The 19,291-nt window shown below is 30.9% G+C and overlaps 2 protein-coding genes across 10 annotated transcripts in view; one reads left to right on the forward strand and one right to left on the reverse strand.

Annotated features, from left to right (window-relative positions):
* kuz (zinc-dependent metalloprotease kuz) overlaps positions 1–19,291 on the forward strand; it is a 539,267-nt gene that overhangs the window by 344,800 nt on the left and 175,176 nt on the right. For all 9 annotated transcript variants that reach the window (XM_089597595.1, XM_089597587.1, XM_089597563.1 and 6 more), the window contains one exon: positions 10,332–10,496. In XM_089597595.1, coding sequence (XP_089453721.1) covers positions 10,332–10,496 — 165 coding nt within the window. The remainder of the gene's footprint in view (positions 1–10,331; positions 10,497–19,291) is intronic.
* Positions 13,859–17,416, reverse strand: LOC149375767 (uncharacterized). The gene is made up of 6 exons (XM_089598031.1): positions 17,264–17,416; positions 16,608–16,785; positions 15,667–15,828; positions 15,448–15,522; positions 14,789–15,186; positions 13,859–14,512 (listed from the first exon to the last, which is right to left on the reverse strand). The coding sequence occupies exons 1-6, from the start codon at positions 17,414–17,416 to the stop codon at positions 13,859–13,861; spliced, it is 1,620 nt and encodes a 539-aa protein (XP_089454157.1).

Consider the following 19,291-nt stretch of genomic DNA (forward strand, 5'->3'; position numbering starts at 1 on the left):
CGATTTGCTGATGTTATGATAGTAAAAAAATGTTCATCCGATGTACCAAAAAAGAAATAATATAATTAAAAACTATCTTCATAGGATAAACAATAAATTCTAATTAACTATTGATAATTTAGTGATTGATTATATCATTATAAGGATTATATTGAATACATTAAATAAATTTAAAATACTACTGTTAATTTCAAATTATATAATATATTTATAACAACATCTATAATCGTAGAGATAATAGTAGTTTTCCTACGAGTTTGAAAAGTCTCTGTTTGCGAACCGAGAGGTTTGCGGCCCGAGCCGAAGGCGAGGGACGTAACAAGGTTTGTAAAGGAGACTTTTTGAACGAGTTCCGGAAAACTGCTTTTTCGCCCGAGGAAGTACCAGCCTCCCAAAACCACCCGAGGGCGGAAAAATTTTTTTTTTGCACTAGAGGATGCATGTACATTAAAAAAATTTTCGATAAAATTAATAACAATGTGGTGATATGTAGGTAGCTGATGCATAGTTTAAAATAATTAGTATGGCCCTTACCAGAATACATAGTTGGAGGTAGAATCGTAAAGTTAATTTATTTGTACATGTAAAAAAAAAAAAAAAAGAAAAAAGAAAAAAAAAAGAAATACTGATAAAAAAAGATAATTAAATGTCAAATAATTGTTTTTACTCTCAAAAGCATTTAAAGTATCAAAACTAAGAAGTTGTATCAAAAAAATATTACACAGCACTTAACAAATAAAATTATTAAAGTGCATCAATGTATAGATCAAATATTGAAATACGGAGATTGGTCACATGAATTATTCAATGTACCAATGCCATGAAAAATGAAGTCATACACAAGTTAAAATATTTATTTGCATTGTCACATTTTTTTACAGCAATAATCTGTATTGAATTTTTTTGGTTGTATTGGTAAATTCAATGCTTTTTATGACGTATTTTCACATTTTATTATTTCATTTGAATGTCAAAACGCATCGATCATTGTATTATCAGAAAAGTTTTTTGTAAAACTTTATACATAGATTAAATTGTTTAAATATAGATTATAATATTTGTTTGCCCTGTGACACTTTTCCACAGTAGTAATATGTTTGTATTCGGTTAAATTACACTAAAAGAGATTTTTTCAGTTCCATGTTGTCAAAATCATTGAATATATTTTACAGATTGTCTCGAAGATTCTGGTTAAAAGTTTTTATGTAAAACATTTACTTTTTCTTTTAATCTCTACCTGTATAAATTTTATACAAAGTCGTTAACTAATTTTTGTGTATTAAACATATTTTATAGTCAAATAAAAATAATGGAAATATACATAAAACTACAGCCCACCGAATTCAATTACCTCATTATATTTAAAAATGATAAAAATTATATAAAGTCTTTTTTAAAATACCTAACTTTATTCGATATCAATGAGGACCAATTAAAACTCAAATCATGAACTTAAAAATGTATGACTTCCAAGTTATATCGTCACAGTAAAGAAAATAATAAAATTCAGTATTTTTAATTAAAAACTACATGGGTACTCTCTGATATTAGATACAAACGAGGTTGTGAGCGAAACTGCTAGAAGATAGTCAAAGCTGGTAGAGGTTATGAGAATTAAAAAGGTCAATAGAGGGTTGATGGGGATTTGGGTCAGGATACAGATTTGTATAAAAATAAAGGCAAACAAACGTATTTAACCTTATTTGAAAGGAAGTTCTTTATGAAGTAGGGAACGGTCGTATAGTATCATGAGATCTGTTGCCAGCCCTACTGAATTCTATATTCAATATGGGTAAGCATGTACTCCTTTATCAACAATTATCAATATCTTTTTATCAAGTAGCGCAATCGCACCACGCCGGTGAGTTTGGAAAGTCTGCAGTAGCACCTGGATACACTAGTGACTTCTAAGTTTCAATTTCTGAAATTTAATCACTGGAAATACGGATTCAGTACTATATTGGATCAGAGTTATTTCAATATTATGATAGTTTATACGCTTATTAACGATTTTTAGCAGAAAAGTTAGTAACAACACAATTAAAATTTAATAATCAAGATGATTGAAAGAAACAAGTACACATGTATGCAAAAGTTTCGTCGGCTATACCACAGTGACAATCGTTTGCACCATTGCATCAATTTTACTATTTTCTTATATTGTATATTTTACTGTAAGTTTATTTATATAAGTATATACATATCCAACTAATATATAAAGCAAAGTCTCAAAAATGCTACACTCGGTAGCTGCGAAAACTTCTTAACTGATTTTTCTAAAATTATGCACACTGATTCTGGAGACTCCTTAGATGGTTTTCGAAAAGTTTTTATCATGGAAAAATTGATAACAATAGCAATAAATAAGCCTTAAATATTGCAAAAAAGTATTAGCTTTTTACTTTAGTTCACTAAGATTTTTTAAGTGCCTTCGAAGTAGAATCGAAGCCAGTGACACTCTAGAACTGTCTGAATACCTGTCCCCACTACTGTGCGGTCCGCCATTTACAAGCAGTTTGGAGTGTGGGGAACACGATTTGAAACAAGTTCATTCTCTTTCTCGAATGTTTACACAATAAAAATCCTTATTAATGTGTTAAAATATACATATAAATAACAAATTAGGGTGATTAGCTCAAACTTTTTTTTTAAAAAGGGGTCTTAGTTCTATACGTGAGTTAAATAAAATATAAAGCAGGTTTAAATCGTCTGTCATGCACTCTGGACTGTTTGACTGAAAATGGTGGACGGAGTAGTAGTGACGATAGGTGTGTGGACACTAAATTGTCACTAATTAAAGCTACCTGCAATTGAACTAAGAGGGTCTGGTTATATCCTCGAGCAAATTTTTGATTATCTTAGTGATTCATTGGCAGTACATCTAGAAGAAAGTAGTTAGTTGGGCAGCTGGATATCCCTGCTACTAACGACCCTCCTATCCAATGGACAAGTGATTTCCGTCGAAATCTACCCTGAACCACCAAAATTACCGAGTGCTACAAAAAAAATAGGCGTTCTAAACGTCAACATCTTCGGCTTAATACTAGGAGACGTCTAGCCACAGCATAATTTTCTCTTACACTTCAGGACTTTGTAGTCCTCTTTTCAACTGATCTGAAGTTACCTGAATACTTTTTGTTGCAACAGAAAGCCAAGAAAAACCATCCTGAAGAGTTTGGGCAGCCACATTGGCTGAAAATCAATTTTATTAGCCTCTTCCTTGGTGGTTTATACCAACGGCATAACCACAGAAAATGCATTCTCGAAGCCAAAGCGGTACGTGGTTGGACATCCAAAGAACGACCCAAAGATGACATATTCTTCAGCCAGTGGTGTATCTCCCTCCAGCACGATCTCCGTACGTCGAGACTCCAAGGGTAAAATATGATACATCTGCAGTTGGCTATCCATCAGTAAGAATAATGATAAGGAATGACTTGGAGTTTCACCGTTGGCCCTTTTCAGGTTCATCATAAGTATCTATGTTTTAATTAACCATTAATCTTATCAGTGTTTTTTAGGGCCATCCAACGTTAAACTACCTTGTCAATAAATATACTTTTACAACTATTTCCGACAATAATTTGTCTACTAAAAGACTATGTGAAGCCGGCCACCTTTAAATCAAGTCAGTCATTTACTGCTTACTGTTACTAGCAGAGTTGTTCACCGTGGGGCTAGGAACCGTGGACACCACCTTCAATGCATAATCTTTTTAAATCCGAGAATTTAACTAGGAATCACCGATCCTTTCCAAGGTCTGTGCTGGGCTAACCCAACAGTTAAGCTGTGAAGAAGAAACGAACTTGAGCAAACAAGACAGTGTCTAACAGGCAAACAGCCCTTTTTTATTTATTATAACATAAGAAAGTGCTTATCAATGACCCTTTAGGGCCAACAACTGTTGACTACGAGCATATCTCAGGTGGTGCCACCGATGCCGGAGCTCAGTACCAATTTTTCTAGCATGAAAGAATTGGATCTTGTCGGAACGGTTTTAGTTTAATTAACTTCAATATTATTTTTATGAGGTTGTTTATGGAACTAGTACTTCTTACACGACATTGGAATAGTTTATTGAAAAAAAATTATTCAAGAGAAACTAAATTGGCAGAAGAACAAAAAAACAAGAATCACAGGGCTCTTCAGGTAAACAGCACGTCTTGACTATACCTATGTATACGGCACGTCTCATGAGCTGACTAACCTTGCCTGGCTAGTACATGATTCATTTCGACTTGTAACATAGAAAATGTAATTATCACTCCAAAACAATTTGAATTCCATAAAGTATACCAATGTAGTATAAGAAGTACTGATTCCATCAAACACTACATGAAAAAAGAATTGTAATCAATTAAAATAGTATCGTTCCCATAAGATCCAATGCTTCTATGCTGGTAAAAATGATACTGACCTCCAGCATTGGCAGTGCCACCTGAGATGTGCTCGTAGTCAATGTGAATCTCAACCAAAATTTTTTTTAAATCGAATTTCGTGTCACGAGACTACCTAAGAATCTCTGACGAAGACGAGACTGGAGGCCGCTAGTATATGACGATATTATATGCATTTCAGTGATAAGAGGACAGTGTAAAATCAGTGGTTATTCAGAAAAATAGGAACATGTATTTCTATAATCTGAGAGCATGGATTTATGGCTCCACATTACCTCACAATCTTATCAAGTATAATGAAGGATTTTGAAAGTTATTCACCATCTTCCTGGTCAAATCTTTTATCTGTCATTTATAAAGTGACAACTACTAGTGGAGTGTCGTAAAGTAGGAAAACCTTCAATAATACAATGTACCAGTAAGTCTCCCTCTCTATGTGTGTGTGTGTGTGTGCGCGTGTCTATTTAAGTATTTTTTATGCGAGCTTTTCCAAGCATATACTTGCAAAGTGTGTTTTGAGAAAAGGATTTTGATTCTTCTCATTGTACATACGGATTCTTGACAGTATTTTGTAGTGTTTTATAACTAATTTATTTGTGAAAAAGTGTAACAATAGTTTTTATTTGGTTTAAAAGTGCAGAAAATACAAAATATTTGCATGAACGCACGATAAAGGTGACCGTATGTCAAATTTTTACAAATTACTGTCTAAAGTATTTGTAATTAAATAAAGGTGTGTACTACATCTCCAAGTTGCGAAAAAGCAATTTGCCTATTATGAGGTGTGCCTATGCGGTGTATAATACTTCGTATTTTAATAACTGGTCTAGGATTTCAGTTCTTCGTACGACCCCTTAGAGTCCAGTATACTATCAATTAAGTATATTCAGGTCATCGCTGGGAGTAACAAAAGTAGCGTCAGTCAGTCTAGATGTACTATTTTATATACAAGTTGACAAAGAATTCTGAAAAGCTTAATCAACTTGAGGTATCTAGACAGTCATTTACAATGGGTGTTTTAAGCTGCCAATAAATTTTCTTAAAATCATCCACAACCTTACTTATCACTGTATAGTATCATTTAAGTATGGTGTGTAAAATTAAAATTTTTTTTTAAAACGCAGTTACCAAGTGCTTGAAAAGCTCACATAAGGAGAATACACGTATATACACACACAAATGATTTACTTAAATATTAGGTTGTTTGAGGGTTCTTAACGATTTAAAGATTCGTTAGCAATTGTAACTAAAGAGATGGTAGATAAAATATCTGCTCAGAAAGATGGTAAATAACTCTCAAAATCCTAAAATATACTTGGTAAGGTTATATAGGTATGTGCAGCTATAAATTTATGGTCTCAGACACTAGAAATACATACTTCTAACTTTCTGAATTTTCACGTATTTTAAGCTGTTTTTTTTTCACTTAGACGTATATAATATCATGCATGGAATATTTTACGAAAATAAGCATATTTTAAAGAAACCTGTGAACAAACTCTTTAAACAAATTTTAATTATTTAAATATTTTTTTTTATTATACATTTCCAAAAAAAATTAATTTTTTAAGGATCTGCTAGATCTCCACGAGAAACATTTTTAAATTTTTTTGGACTTTTATATAATCTAATACTTTAATAAAGTAAATATTTCATTACAAAGCAAGGAATGTCAATATTTTACAAAATCATTATGAGTGTTGTACATAAATTTCTGGGCTGACTCTATACTACGTTTTGGCAAATATTTAACATTAGATTAGGAATTAAAACATTCTTTTCAACTGTTTGCATGGATTTTATTAGAATCTTACTTGCGTAAGAAAACTTTGACTTTTTTGCTTAGCTTTATATTTCAAATAATTTTCACCGTCTTTACGTAGTTTTTACGTCGGTAAATAGCGTTTTTGCGTTTTAGACAATGAACAACGTATATGTTTTTATTTTAATTTAACTAGATTATAAAATCTTACAATTAGCATTTTAAATTATAAATAAGTTTGTTTAAATTCCAGTGCTCTCAATCAACGTACAATATTATATGCTTACTTGTATTGTAACCATTAAAATTATTATTTCTTTTTTTACGAATCCAATACCTGCATAAAATCAGTTAAAATTTTTTTTGTTATTTGTAATACACGTCGTAAACAGTGTTAAGTCGGCCTGGCAAGTTATAAATAACAGATTAAATAATCTTACAAATTATTGACATGTTTTGCTCTGTAATAAAACATTCACTTGAGTATTGCAATAATTGTGTTTTAGATTTAGGATATATTTTAAAAATCTGACTATTTTTTGTTGACCTTATTGTTTAGTGAATCTTTTATATTATTTTGTTGAATTTTTTTTTGCTTTGATATCTATTATATTGCTTCATTATTTAAAAAAAAAAAATTTATTTATTTTATTTTTTTATTTATTTATTTTTTTATTTATTTTTTCCCTTACACGTCACAATACTTGACAAAATTTAGTAATTCATCTTATTTTTTTATAAATCTTTTACTTTGTGTAGTGCAGTTTTATCTTACCTAAATATTGTAGTTTCTGCCAAGGAAATAACTACTGTAGTACGTACTTCTGTATTAGGACATTAGTTTTTTAGTTGTGCACTTTCCTTGAAATGTATACGCAAAAGATTTACTTAGATTTGATTATCTAAGTACTAGTGACATCTAAGTCAACCGATTTTGAATTTACTTATGATATCTGCTGTATTTCCTTCACAACACTTTGTTTGGCTGTCTGATTTTATGTCTTCGTACTTTTTTTTTATTTCATAGTGCAAACTTCTGTTTATTTTTCAATTTCGATACACATCTTTTTGATCTTGTCGTTTATGATCTACCATCTTGTTCCTTTTTTTTTTTTTTTTTTTTTTTTTTTTTTGCTTTTTTTATACATGTTTCAATTTATAATTGTATTTTTGTCTTTCTTTATTTTATTATTACTTTTTTTTCTTAGATAAACGCTTAAATATCACATATCCTTTTGTCATTTTTTCTTGTACTTTAGCCTTTGACGTCACAGAATGATTTTACATTTTAAAATGTCATTGGCAGTCAGAAAATCCGTTTTTATTGAAAAATTAAATGTATAACTTTAACTAATAGCCTCAGTTTGTTGATAAAAAATGATAGTTTAAGAACACCACTAGGAAGCTATAAATTTATATTAAAGAACACTGACATTATCGTGATGGATACTAATAAAAAGCAAGTCAAACTTTTTTTGTACACTGAAGGACTGTTCTTCTTTTTTTAGGTAAAAAAAAGTCATTCGTTGTTTTGTATCATTAGCAATATACAGCCGTTTAAAATTAAAATATGTTGCACTTGCTGTTTAATAGCCTCTTTACTAACATTTGTAATATGATGTACTCGTACATTAATTACTTTCTTGAATCCTTAGTTAAATCATCCAAGTTACAAGCAGTAGAATCAATCGTTAAAGTCGATCTTTATGACAAAATAGCTCACTATGCGAAAAAAATTATTGAGAACCTGTAGAATTTCAAATTTACTAGCTTTCTTTTGCTATTACTTTAACTTTAATGGGCAGAGCATTTGTCCAGTAAGCCAAAAGTTATAATCTTAAATTATACTTGGAAATCTTTCTTCTGGTTTCGCGTTTCATTTTTTTTTAAATATGTACGATCGTAATTTATGTCTAAAAATTTAATGATTTTATCACACACACACGATCCAAGCAAGAGAGAGAGAGAGAGAAAGAGTGACCAAGTAGTAGAGATACTGGGGATAGCGACGGTGCTTCTTGGGTGAAATACTTGGAAAGATTACTAGAGCTTTGCTCTAGGTACCCAAGGCCCCGAGAACGACCTAACCCTACGTGACTCTTTCAGGATAGGCATAGAGCCCAGGACTAACACTCCGAGGCTGTACTACTCTCGGTGGAACCTCCAACGTGAAAGAGAATTTTTGCGGGAAAGTTTAAAAATCTTTTAAAATATATTTTGGAAAAATTCAAAGTTAAAAATATAATCCAGTTTAGATTCAAGCGTGAAATTCAACTTATCTTGAAATAATTCACAACCTTTGAAGTAAAATATAAACTTTTCGGTTGGTAATTTTAAAATTGCCATAATTATTAAAATTAATATAAGTAATGAACCTAGCGATTGAAAAAATAATGTCCTTTTAAAAATAATGGTAAATAAATTCAACAAAGAGAATAATTGATTGTTCTTATTTAGATAAACCTTCCCCTCCACAAATAATTGCGAGTCTCCTTTTTTAGAGTTAAAGAATAAAAACTAGAATCGTAGCTGTTAAGATATTTCATAAAATTGCTTTATATAAAAGGGAAAAGCTGAGAATTTTGTCTGTACCCAAAAAGGACAGAAATAAATTTATTTAGAAAGATAAAGACATCAACTTAAAGGAATATTTAAGGAACGATAAAAATGAACAAAATAATTATCAAAAATAATTGCTGCACATCGTGTAGGAATTGATTGATTATTTAAGAAGTAAATTTTGAAACTTGATGATAATTTTTTTTTAAATATTTTTTTTTACGTATAATCGGCGATCCAAACTACTTTGCTGTTTTACACACGGCAACGAACTCGCCCTCCAACATATAAACACTAACATAGTTTGTGTGTTAATTCCTAATCTTAGAGTTTCCTTGGTACAGATAATATTCTTAGCCGATTGTTACCACTGCCAATTAACCGGGGTGATACTCAAAGAAAGGAAAGTCGTAACCTCTAGAATTACATCGTGATATTTTCTTTACGCCATTGTTTGGATTTATTGTACTATTTTCTTTCTTAACATAGGTATATACTGTTCAAATTTGCTTAAGGACTGCGAGCATCTTCCCTGTATTATCCTTTGGTCTCTTTTTTGCTGGTATTGGCCATATTTTATATGAAGTGTTACATTTCTCCTTTCTTGTGAAAAATTTTTTCTGTTAATTAATACAGTTGTTTGCACTGAGTTACTAGTATAGTAGTCCTTGCAAAATTTATAAATGTTTAATTATTTTTCCTGATTTCAATATTATTTATGTCTTCTAAAAGTTAATTAATTACGAAAAACTCTCTAAAATAATTCAGTGTCATAGTTGTATGAGATTTTGGAAATTTGAGATTGTATGAGATCGAAAATTTTGGAAATTTGATAATTGTGTTTAAGTGACTTCATACTACCTACAGACATTTTGAAAGTGTTATATGTTACTTCGTTACTGTAATAATTATTTTTTCTCTTCTTCTAATTTTCAAAAGTAGTACAACCCTATATTCATTTTGAACTTGCAATAAATTCCTTCTAGTTATTAAAAAAGTTAAAAAATTTAATCTGTTCATTGCAAAATTTTTCTATTCAATGTTGTTTTATTTTTCAACTTTGAGTTAAATGATAGAACATGTGAAATTAAGAATATTTACCTTTTTGATACGTTTTGCAGAATTATCTCACATACTGCACCCCCACTATTCTATACGTCGTGGCTATTAGATCTTAAAAACTTCGAATATTCTCTATTTATAGGACGTTTTTTGTTGATTTCTTAGATAAATTTGTAAATCAATCACAGAATAGGTTTTACAGTGGATGAAAAATTTTTGTCACCTTTATACTGCTTTCCTAGGACTTAGTTATTGTCCATTAATGTATTTTATTATTCATCGCAAACTTTTTCTCTGTAATCAGTTCATTTTTGTGATCGAAAAAATTTTTTTTTAGTCTTTCAATGTTATATATCGTAAATACAATACATACCATTGATGGACGCTGAGTACTAAATCGTTATAGAACATTGTGCTTTATTGATAAAAATGTATTAAAAAGCAGTAGTATTCAATTGTTTACTGTCATATTTTTATGACCCTGTATCAATCTATACTTATTTTTATCTAATGTATTATTCTGCTATTTGTACTAAAAATATTATTTTTAGGAATGCTGGTATGCTGTGGTTTTAATAGGCATTGTCTTTATTATTTTTATGGGTGCCTTTATAAAGTGCTGTGCAGTTCATACTCCATCTAGTAACCCCAAAAAACCACCAGCAAGACACCTTAGTGAGACACTACGAAGACCGATGAATACCTTAAGAAGAATGGTAAGAAAAAAAATTTTACCACTTTTGATGTAATCAATGTTTGTACGGTAATCGTATTATTTACTTACATTGAGACTCTTAAACAACATCTGTTTGAAAAAAATATTAGATTTTTACGAGGTTTTGACAAGCAAGCATGCTATTGAAAATATCTTCACCGAAGAAATTCTGATCTTCTCTCTAAAACAGTGTCTTTTTAATATAAAGTTCACAAATCTTATACTGTCCGCTGCTTGTACTATGTCTCATCTACTGGAAAATTTTTTTATGCTTCCTTCTTTGTCAGAGATGACCTACTTCTACCAAAGATAGTGGTTGTTGTCCAATAGAAATTTTAAAGCTAGCTAATATCTTATTTTTTTAATGTAACTCGGACCGGAAAGTTGTTGGACAAAATGTCATGTTCTGAGCATTATTATACCTGAACAATCTTAGTGTTTACAACCGCACCAACTATTGTGTTTTATTTTTATTTATAAAATAGGCCAATTAATGTTCATGTAATAACTACTTACCTACACCAATGACATTTTTTTTTTTTTAAATATTTATTATGAACAAGATATGTCTTTGCTTTAAAAAAGTTTTTGATGATCCATGTACTTGATAATACATTATTTATCAAGACCGGAACGCTTATAAAAATGATTATGAATATCAAATACTAATTTTCAAAGATTAAGTACTACCTATCTTTTTTAAACTTACTGTTTGCTTGGTCAGTCTTTGCCATTTTAGATTAAAACGTAAAGTTCACTATCTGTTTAAATATTTTTAAATCTATAATAGAAATTATCTGAATGGCTTTTAAAGTTCTATTTGTCTGTTGTTCTGCTGAGTTTTTTTAAGATCCTGTTTTTCTTCGCCTTCTTTTTACGCATAATATATTTCTGATGCGGGTCCATTATTTGGTTACCCTTCCTAACTATGACCGCTTTTTTTTGGTTATTAAAAATTTTAACATCTTAAAAGTTGTACTCTGCGTAGCTATGTGTTATACTTTTCTATACTCGTTTAAAAGTCATCACAATATGGTAAAAGATCGAAAACGAATTCCTCTTTTTAAGATATAAATCTACTTTACCTAGTTATGAATTCTGAAGAAAATGTTGAATTTTCGTACTTACAATCTTTTGACTCTAATTCTACTGTTTGCATACTCATACAGTTTTCTCTTCTTAATTTTTAATTTACTTAAACTTTACTTTAAAAGTCGAGTTTAACCTTTACCTGAAAGTCCTATAAAATTGCATTATCAAAAAATGTTATGCATAACCATACCATAACAGGTCCTTTACATTTTCATAGCATGTTACGTTCAATTTTATTTTAGTCAGTATTATCGTAACATAGTACTTGTTTCATAATCTGTTGCTTCTTTTTGTTTGTTTTTCTGCGTACTCTCATTTTCCGTACAGAGTATAAGTTGTATGCATGTCTTATAAACTGTCAGAAGACTTATTTAAATAATTAGAACAAAAAACAATTTTCCCTTCATTAGCTTCATTAACCTAAAACAAAATAAACATTATGATTCTAAAATATTCTAATAATCCTAACAATGTAAAAATTTTCTCTGTGACACTCAATTTAAACGGGTTAAAAAAAAATATCACGTCCAGCCCTTAACTCAGTAAATCATGACTTAGCTGATAAATAAAAACTGTTCTTTAATTTATGCTTCATAAAATTTATTCTTGTTCAGAAATTTTTTAGGAATTTAGGAGATTTTGTATTGACTAATACATATATCAATTCCATTTACTTTAATAATAATTCGTCATCAAGTGAAATTTTTCCTTAGTTTTTTTGCGTTTGTCTTTGTTTTTAACATCCTTAGAGACAAGAACAAAATTTTTAATTTTTCGTTTTTAAATTTCTTACAAGTTGAAAAATTTTTCATAAGCAGTCTCAATTGCTTACAACAATAAAATTTCAAACATATAAAAAAAAAGACTATAATAGTGGTATTTCGCCATTTGCAACAAAAACTGCAGAACCGATTTAAGATCATTACCGATAGTTCTTTCAGCCTTTTTATTGCGCATCTGTTTTATATTTGAATTTCTTTTTCTATCTGTAAATGCTTTCGTTTTAGGGGCAAAAACTTATTCGTTGGTAATTATTAAGAAATAGATAAAAAAACGTTGATAATAGAAAGCTTAGCTATACGTATTTATATATATATGGGAGCGCGCGGTGGCTCAGTCGGCTAGGCCGTGGATTGGCACGCGGAAGACCGTGGTTCGAATCCCGGCCAGTGCGACTTTTCGGGCAAGTACCTCTGTGATTTTTCACACGTGCTTTTTCACCACGCAATGCTCCTCGAGGAGGGTTTAGGCAACCTTCTCGCAGCAAAAATTGCCTAATTTCCCCCTACCCCCCTCTCAGTAATGGGAGGCCTCCCATCCCTCTTCCCTTCCTTCGCCAAAGTGCTAAGTGCCCATAGTAGTGCCCTTATCAAAGGAGCCGGACGTAGAGCACTCTAATATAAAAAAATATATATATATATTTTAGGGTGGTCGTTAGCATTTTTTTTTCGACTTTTTAATGAGTGCCGGGCAAAAATAGCTTCTATAGGCCCAAAAACTCGTGCGCGAATCCCAAGTTGCATTATCGGATCCTTTTAACACGTGCCGCAAAGCACCTGAAGTTCCTTATGTAAATAACATGTGAAAAAGCACTTCAATTGTTTATACGTCCAAAAAGCTATAAAAATCATGAAATAAAATGATCGCAAGTATATATTTTCATATATTTTTGTCTCCTTAATTCATTAAAACCATAATTTTTTCACTGTTCCTTGGAGGAAAAAAGTTATGAGCGAAAAACTGCGAAAATTGCTAAAATAAGCGAGAAAAATCGTGTAAAGAGAATAGAATATTCTGTATGGTGATTGTACTTGACTCGATGGAGTATTAAATATATTTTTTATGAAAATTAAACGTGCATACCTGTAATTTAACGTTGGGTAGAGGTCTCTAAAGCCTCCTGAATCGGAGCTATGATCATTTCAAGTTATGCGCAAATCTCAGGTCGTTAGCTGGTGAAAGGCCATTTTTTGATATTTTTAGCTTTAATTTTCAAACATTAGTTTCTCCGAATGTTTGTCTTCTGCATAACTTATTGAGTAGGTAAATTAAAGGATTGTACTAGTATTATTGTGAATCTTCATTTTTATTATTTAAATCTTTTATACAGCTTAAGCAAATCTTTTACACAGCAATAAATAAAATGGTAAATTTATTACGCAGATATGCACATTTTATATCAGTTTTAAGTTTGACGTGAAAGAATGAATAATTTGACTGAAAATAAGGTTTAAAAAAAATTTATTATGATTTCAAAATAGAAAAAATGTTTTATTCGTAATTAATATTTAAAGAAGTTTTGTTACAGGTTGGGAAAAAACTGCGATAGTCTTTTATTATGGTCATCAGATACTGTCGTTGTTGCTCATCTTTTGTTAATATTTTGTTAAAATCCGTCATCAATTTGACTTCTCTTTCTGCAACATCATTCACAACTCTTAAATTTTCAACAATTTTCAAACCATTTACGTAATTTCTTTCTTTACTCCATTTTGATGGATCTTTTAACAAAAATGATGAGTCAATGTTAAATCGCTCAAAAAATTTCAATGAATCTTTGCACAAAAAATCACAGACACTTGATTTAATCAAGTTATGCACAGATTTTTCATCTGCTAAAACACGTTTTTTAGAGACAAATTTACTGCTGTCTGACTTTAAAGCATCGACCATTTTACGTTTTTCTTCGATTGAAATGTCAGAATCAAAAAATGAAAGAGCTGCTGTTTCTGGAGACAAGTACCACAAATGTTTGATGAATTTTTTTACAGTATTCTTAGATATTTGTTTATCATTATTTTTATAATAATATAAACTTTTAACAAAATTTATATCTTGATTTGGTGCCTTGGCAGCAATTGGCGCTTCAAACCAAGCTTGAACGTAGGTTCTTATGATAAATATAGAAATATCTCTACATTTTGTGTAATCGTCTTCATTAAGCAAAAATTTTTTCCGAAAAATGAAAATTTTGAGACAGTAGATAGCTTTGGCCATCCATCTAGCGTGATGTATTGGACCGGGAGGACGAAACTTATAATTTTTTGATAATTCACCACCAAGAAAGACAATTACTACTTCCAGAAATTCTTGGTAATCACTTCGAATTTGTTTAATTTTTGACAGTTTTAAAGAATAATTTAAAATTCTCTCTTCAACATCTTGAACAGATTTTTTAACGAAAATATCGGAGATTCCTATATCGTATTCGTTTTGATCAGCCGTTTTCCAAAAATTTTGAAAGCTCTTAAAAACAGGAGTGTCTGGCCCCGAAGTTTTTCCAAATTTTTCCTCAAAAACACATCTCAAAATCAATTCACAGATATGGTGCCTGCAGATAAAATAAAAAAGCTCTTTATACATTAATTGCTCCAATATTATGCAAGCACCATTCACGCGACCAGTATTACTCGCTGTAGAGTCACAGCATAAGGCTTGAATGTTGTCTTGTAGAGACCAGTCAATTAGAGTATCGAATACAGCTTGACCTTGGTTTCGTCCAGTACTTGATTCAATCACAGGTACTCCTAATAGCTGCTCTTCTGTATTATTTGTTATTATAATCGCTAACCTATCGACGATTTCTGTTCGCGCGAGGCCTGCAAGTAGTTTTCCATCCCAGTGTATTATATTTGCTGTGTTAGAAAATAGTTGGGAAACATACTATTTTATTGACTCGTATCGTTTTTTGTGATACGTTTGTCGAGCTTCATGAATTGATGTAGTATTAAGAACTAAATTGCGAGTATCAATTTTCAGAGCTTCTGCAAAGGCCATCAATAAGTGCATTGCATCTCGTTTGCTTATTTTGCATTTGTCTAATACGTTCGCAAGTCTTAAGGTAACTACAAATTCTTTACCTCTTCTTTTCGGTGGAGGTGTGTTATGAGAAGGCTGAGATTCTGACTCCGGTCTTATCAACTCATTAAGTTCCTCTAAAATTTAAGAAATATGAAACTTTCAATTTTAATTTAAGGAAATGCATAAACTTTACAAATAGCAGTAAAATAATAAATAAGTTCAATTTGTTAAAGTAACTGATAGTTAACTGATCAAAACCAAGTAATAGAAATTTAGACCTTTCGTAGCGAACGCAAACGTATCCTCGTCTTTTTTTAATTGTGGGTTTTGATCATAATCATGAGATACAGCTACAGGATGTTCCAAATTTAAAACTTCACAGTCAATTTCCATGTGTGATGATCCTTCCACTGTTTCCTCTGTAGCATCTGATGATTCTTCTGAAAATTATGATTTTCAATAAATAATTGATTATCAATAATATTTGTTTAAAGTATTGATTTTAAAGTGAGATTTGTACGAAAAAGATCATTTGAAGATTGTCTCTGTAAATAGACAGATTTATTAGTGAAAATAATACTTGAAAAATCATACTTTTAAATCAAAATTTACTTTCAGACTTCAAAAATTTTAATTCTATTCAAATACTTTTAGGTTTTATAAAATATTATTGAGAGTTTATGTATAATTTTTTTTTATTATAAAGAGTGAAAAGTAATTTTATTCCAGCTTTTTATATGTGTTTAAGAATAAATATTTAGATTGATTTGCTTTTCTTAAAACATTTCATACATATTTCAAGACCAACAGTCAAAAATTCACATTGACAAATGATTAAGAAATAATTTTGAAAAAGACTGAGCATAAAATGCCAATTATTTACTTAGAGAATGGATTCCTTAGTATATGTATGAAAATGAGCTCATCGAAGCCTTATTCGGTGATTTGTTGGGGTATTCCAGATCTCAGATTGTATGGTAGGTAGGAGGATAAAATTTTACAGGTACCTTGGTTTTATTAAAATACATGTGTATATTAATTTTTAGCTCTCTAGTTATAATACAAGTTGAGATTTGTAGTTATCCTTTAAAAATCATCGAATAGGGCTTCGATGAGCTCATTTTCACTCTTCAAAGTCTTTTTTCAATAGTGAAAATCTTTACTTCTTGATTTATTAATTATCTCTTATGTAGCCTTAAAATCATGCATAGAGATTTACCTCTTTGCTGTATTAAAAACTCTTTATCAGATTCATCTATTATGGTCGTCAGAACATCTTGTTTGGCAATGTCGAATAATTTGTTTATACTGGCTAAATAAGCTTCTTCATTTTTCTTTTGCCTGTCGGATTGACGTGAAGCACTCTTCTGGATATTTCTCCATCTCTCGTATTCATCCTTGATTTTTTTAACACATTTATGCAGTTCTTGAGTCGGGATACGAGCTTTTTTCCAAAAAATAATACACTCTTCTATTGCTAATTGTGCGCTATCGTTTAAATTGTTTTTCAATCTCCTAATATTATATAATGAGACAGCAAGAACTTGTTTGATCGACTGTAATCTACTATTTACAACTATTTAATTGGTTATAAATCCAAGATAATTCACTCGCTCTCGTAAATCGTATGCCATTCTCACTATATATGTAAATTACTGCTGAAAAATATAATTTAATTTATTACACAAAAAATTAACTTCATTAATAGTTGAGAAATAATATTATATACAATTTTATCTTTATAATTTTATGCAAGCAATACGACGTGAAAGAAACATCAAGCTACTATTTTGCTTAAAGCTTCTGCTCAATGCGCGGCAGCGTAGCTAACCTAACCTTTGAAATTACTACCCCTGGGCTCTTTCTACAATGGACCCTGTGCTGCACAGAGTCCATAAGTCCACCCTGTTCCATGCGTTTTATAATGTCACGCTCGATAACAATTGCATTGCGTAACGTCACGAAACTCATTCCGAACAGCGCAACACAGCACAACACATGCGCTGCTCTGCGCAGCACAGGGTCCATTGTGGAAAGGGCCCTGGACAAATTAAGCATTTCATGTGATAATGAAGCTTTGCAAGTCATGCAGATTATCAAGGGAACTATAGTTTAAAAATTGATTGTTCAATATAAATTGTTTACTGAAGCTGAAAATATCAAAAAATAGTCTTTCACCAGCTAACGGCCTGAGATTTGCGCATAACTTGAAATTATCATAGCTCCGATTCAGGAGGCTTAAGAGATCTCTACCCAACGTTAAATTACAGGTATGCACGTTTAATTTTTATAAAAAATATATTTAATACTCCATCGAGTCAAGTACAATCACCATACAGAATATTCTATTCTCTTTATACGATTTTTCTCGCTTATTTTAGCAATTTTCGCAGTTTTTCGCTCATAACTTTTTTCCTCCAAGGAACAGTGAAAAAATTATGGTTTTAATGAATTTAGGAGACAAAAAAATATGAAAATATATACTTGCGATCATTTTATTTCATGATTTTTATAGCTTTTTGGACGTATAAACAATTGAAGTGCTTTTTCACATGTTATTTACATAAGGAACTTCAGGTGCTTTGCGGCATGTGTTAAAAGGATCCGATAACGCAACTTGGGATTTGCGCACGAGTTTTTGGGCCTATAGAAGCTATTTTTGCCCGGCACTCATTAAAAAGTCGAAAAAAAATGCTAACGACCACCCTAATATATATATATGGGGCATTCTTTCTCTACCGGGCACCCCATCCTCTCCAGAATTTGTTAGTCTCCAAAGTATTTTCCAGCAGTGCAAATGAAGGCTTGGAACCTCTACTTTCGAATGCTGTCCGGCCAAATTTGTACAACTCATTTTTAGACACAATATGGTGGCTTTAAATGACAATAATAAACAACGAGTTGAATAACGATTTCAAAATCATTTTTGCACCACTAATTATAGTTTGGCCGCCATATTGGATCTAATATTTTTTATTATTTCATGTACTACTAATGCCTAAGCTTATAGAAACGTAAGTCACTATGAAAAGTCGGTTTAAGAAAAATTTCAAAATAATATGGGCTCTGCGAATAAACTAAGCCACATTGCAAATCCGCTATATTGTGTCTAAAAATAAGTTATACGAATTCGGCCAGACAGCATTCGAAAGTAGAGGTTCAAAGCTTACATTTGTACTGCTGGACAATATTTTGGAGACTAACAAATTCTGGAGAGGATGGGGTGTCCGTTTGAAAAAGAATGCCCCAAATATATATGTATGTATATATTAGTCGGGCTCTTTCCCCTGCGCACTTCGTGCGTCAACCGCCTATAAATGAATTATAATTCTTGACGTATGCGTTAAAGTAAGAGAAAAAATTTTTTAAATGAAAAAAAATTGTTTCAATTGAAAATTACGAATGGTATGAGTAATTGATTTGCTAGTATATATCAGTGCCCTCCGGTGAATTTGGAAATTCAAAGTGATCAGTGATCCGTTGAAGGCGAAATGTAAGAAAATAAATAAATACAAGTAAAGTGTATTTAAATTTTCTGCGTTGATTTATTGATGCGCAACGTTTCGCTGACAATATGCGTCAGCCTCATCAGGCGCAGATACGCGAGAATTCGTAAGTTTGGTTGACTTACTCGTCACCTGTCGTGCTGTCGACTAATTATAGGTATGAGTAATTATAATAATTACACAAAAAAAATAGTAAATACCTTTCATATAAGTTGAGTATGGTTGTTACAAAAAAATCAGCTTTAGTTGGTCTGTGGTAAAAAATTAAGAAAAGATTGTCCGAAAAGTAATTAAAATTTAATTATTAAACTTAATAAAATAAAAAAAAATTCCAGCATGGTACATAAGATTTTCTCAACGATAAATATTGTCGTTCTTTAGTTACATTTTTTGTTCA

This window comes from Copidosoma floridanum, unplaced genomic scaffold (genome assembly GCF_036245765.1).
Source record: "Copidosoma floridanum isolate Cflo_tuat_1 unplaced genomic scaffold, Cflo_Japanese_pri ptg000004l, whole genome shotgun sequence".
In the NCBI taxonomy this organism is placed as follows: Eukaryota; Metazoa; Arthropoda; class Insecta; order Hymenoptera; family Encyrtidae; genus Copidosoma; species Copidosoma floridanum.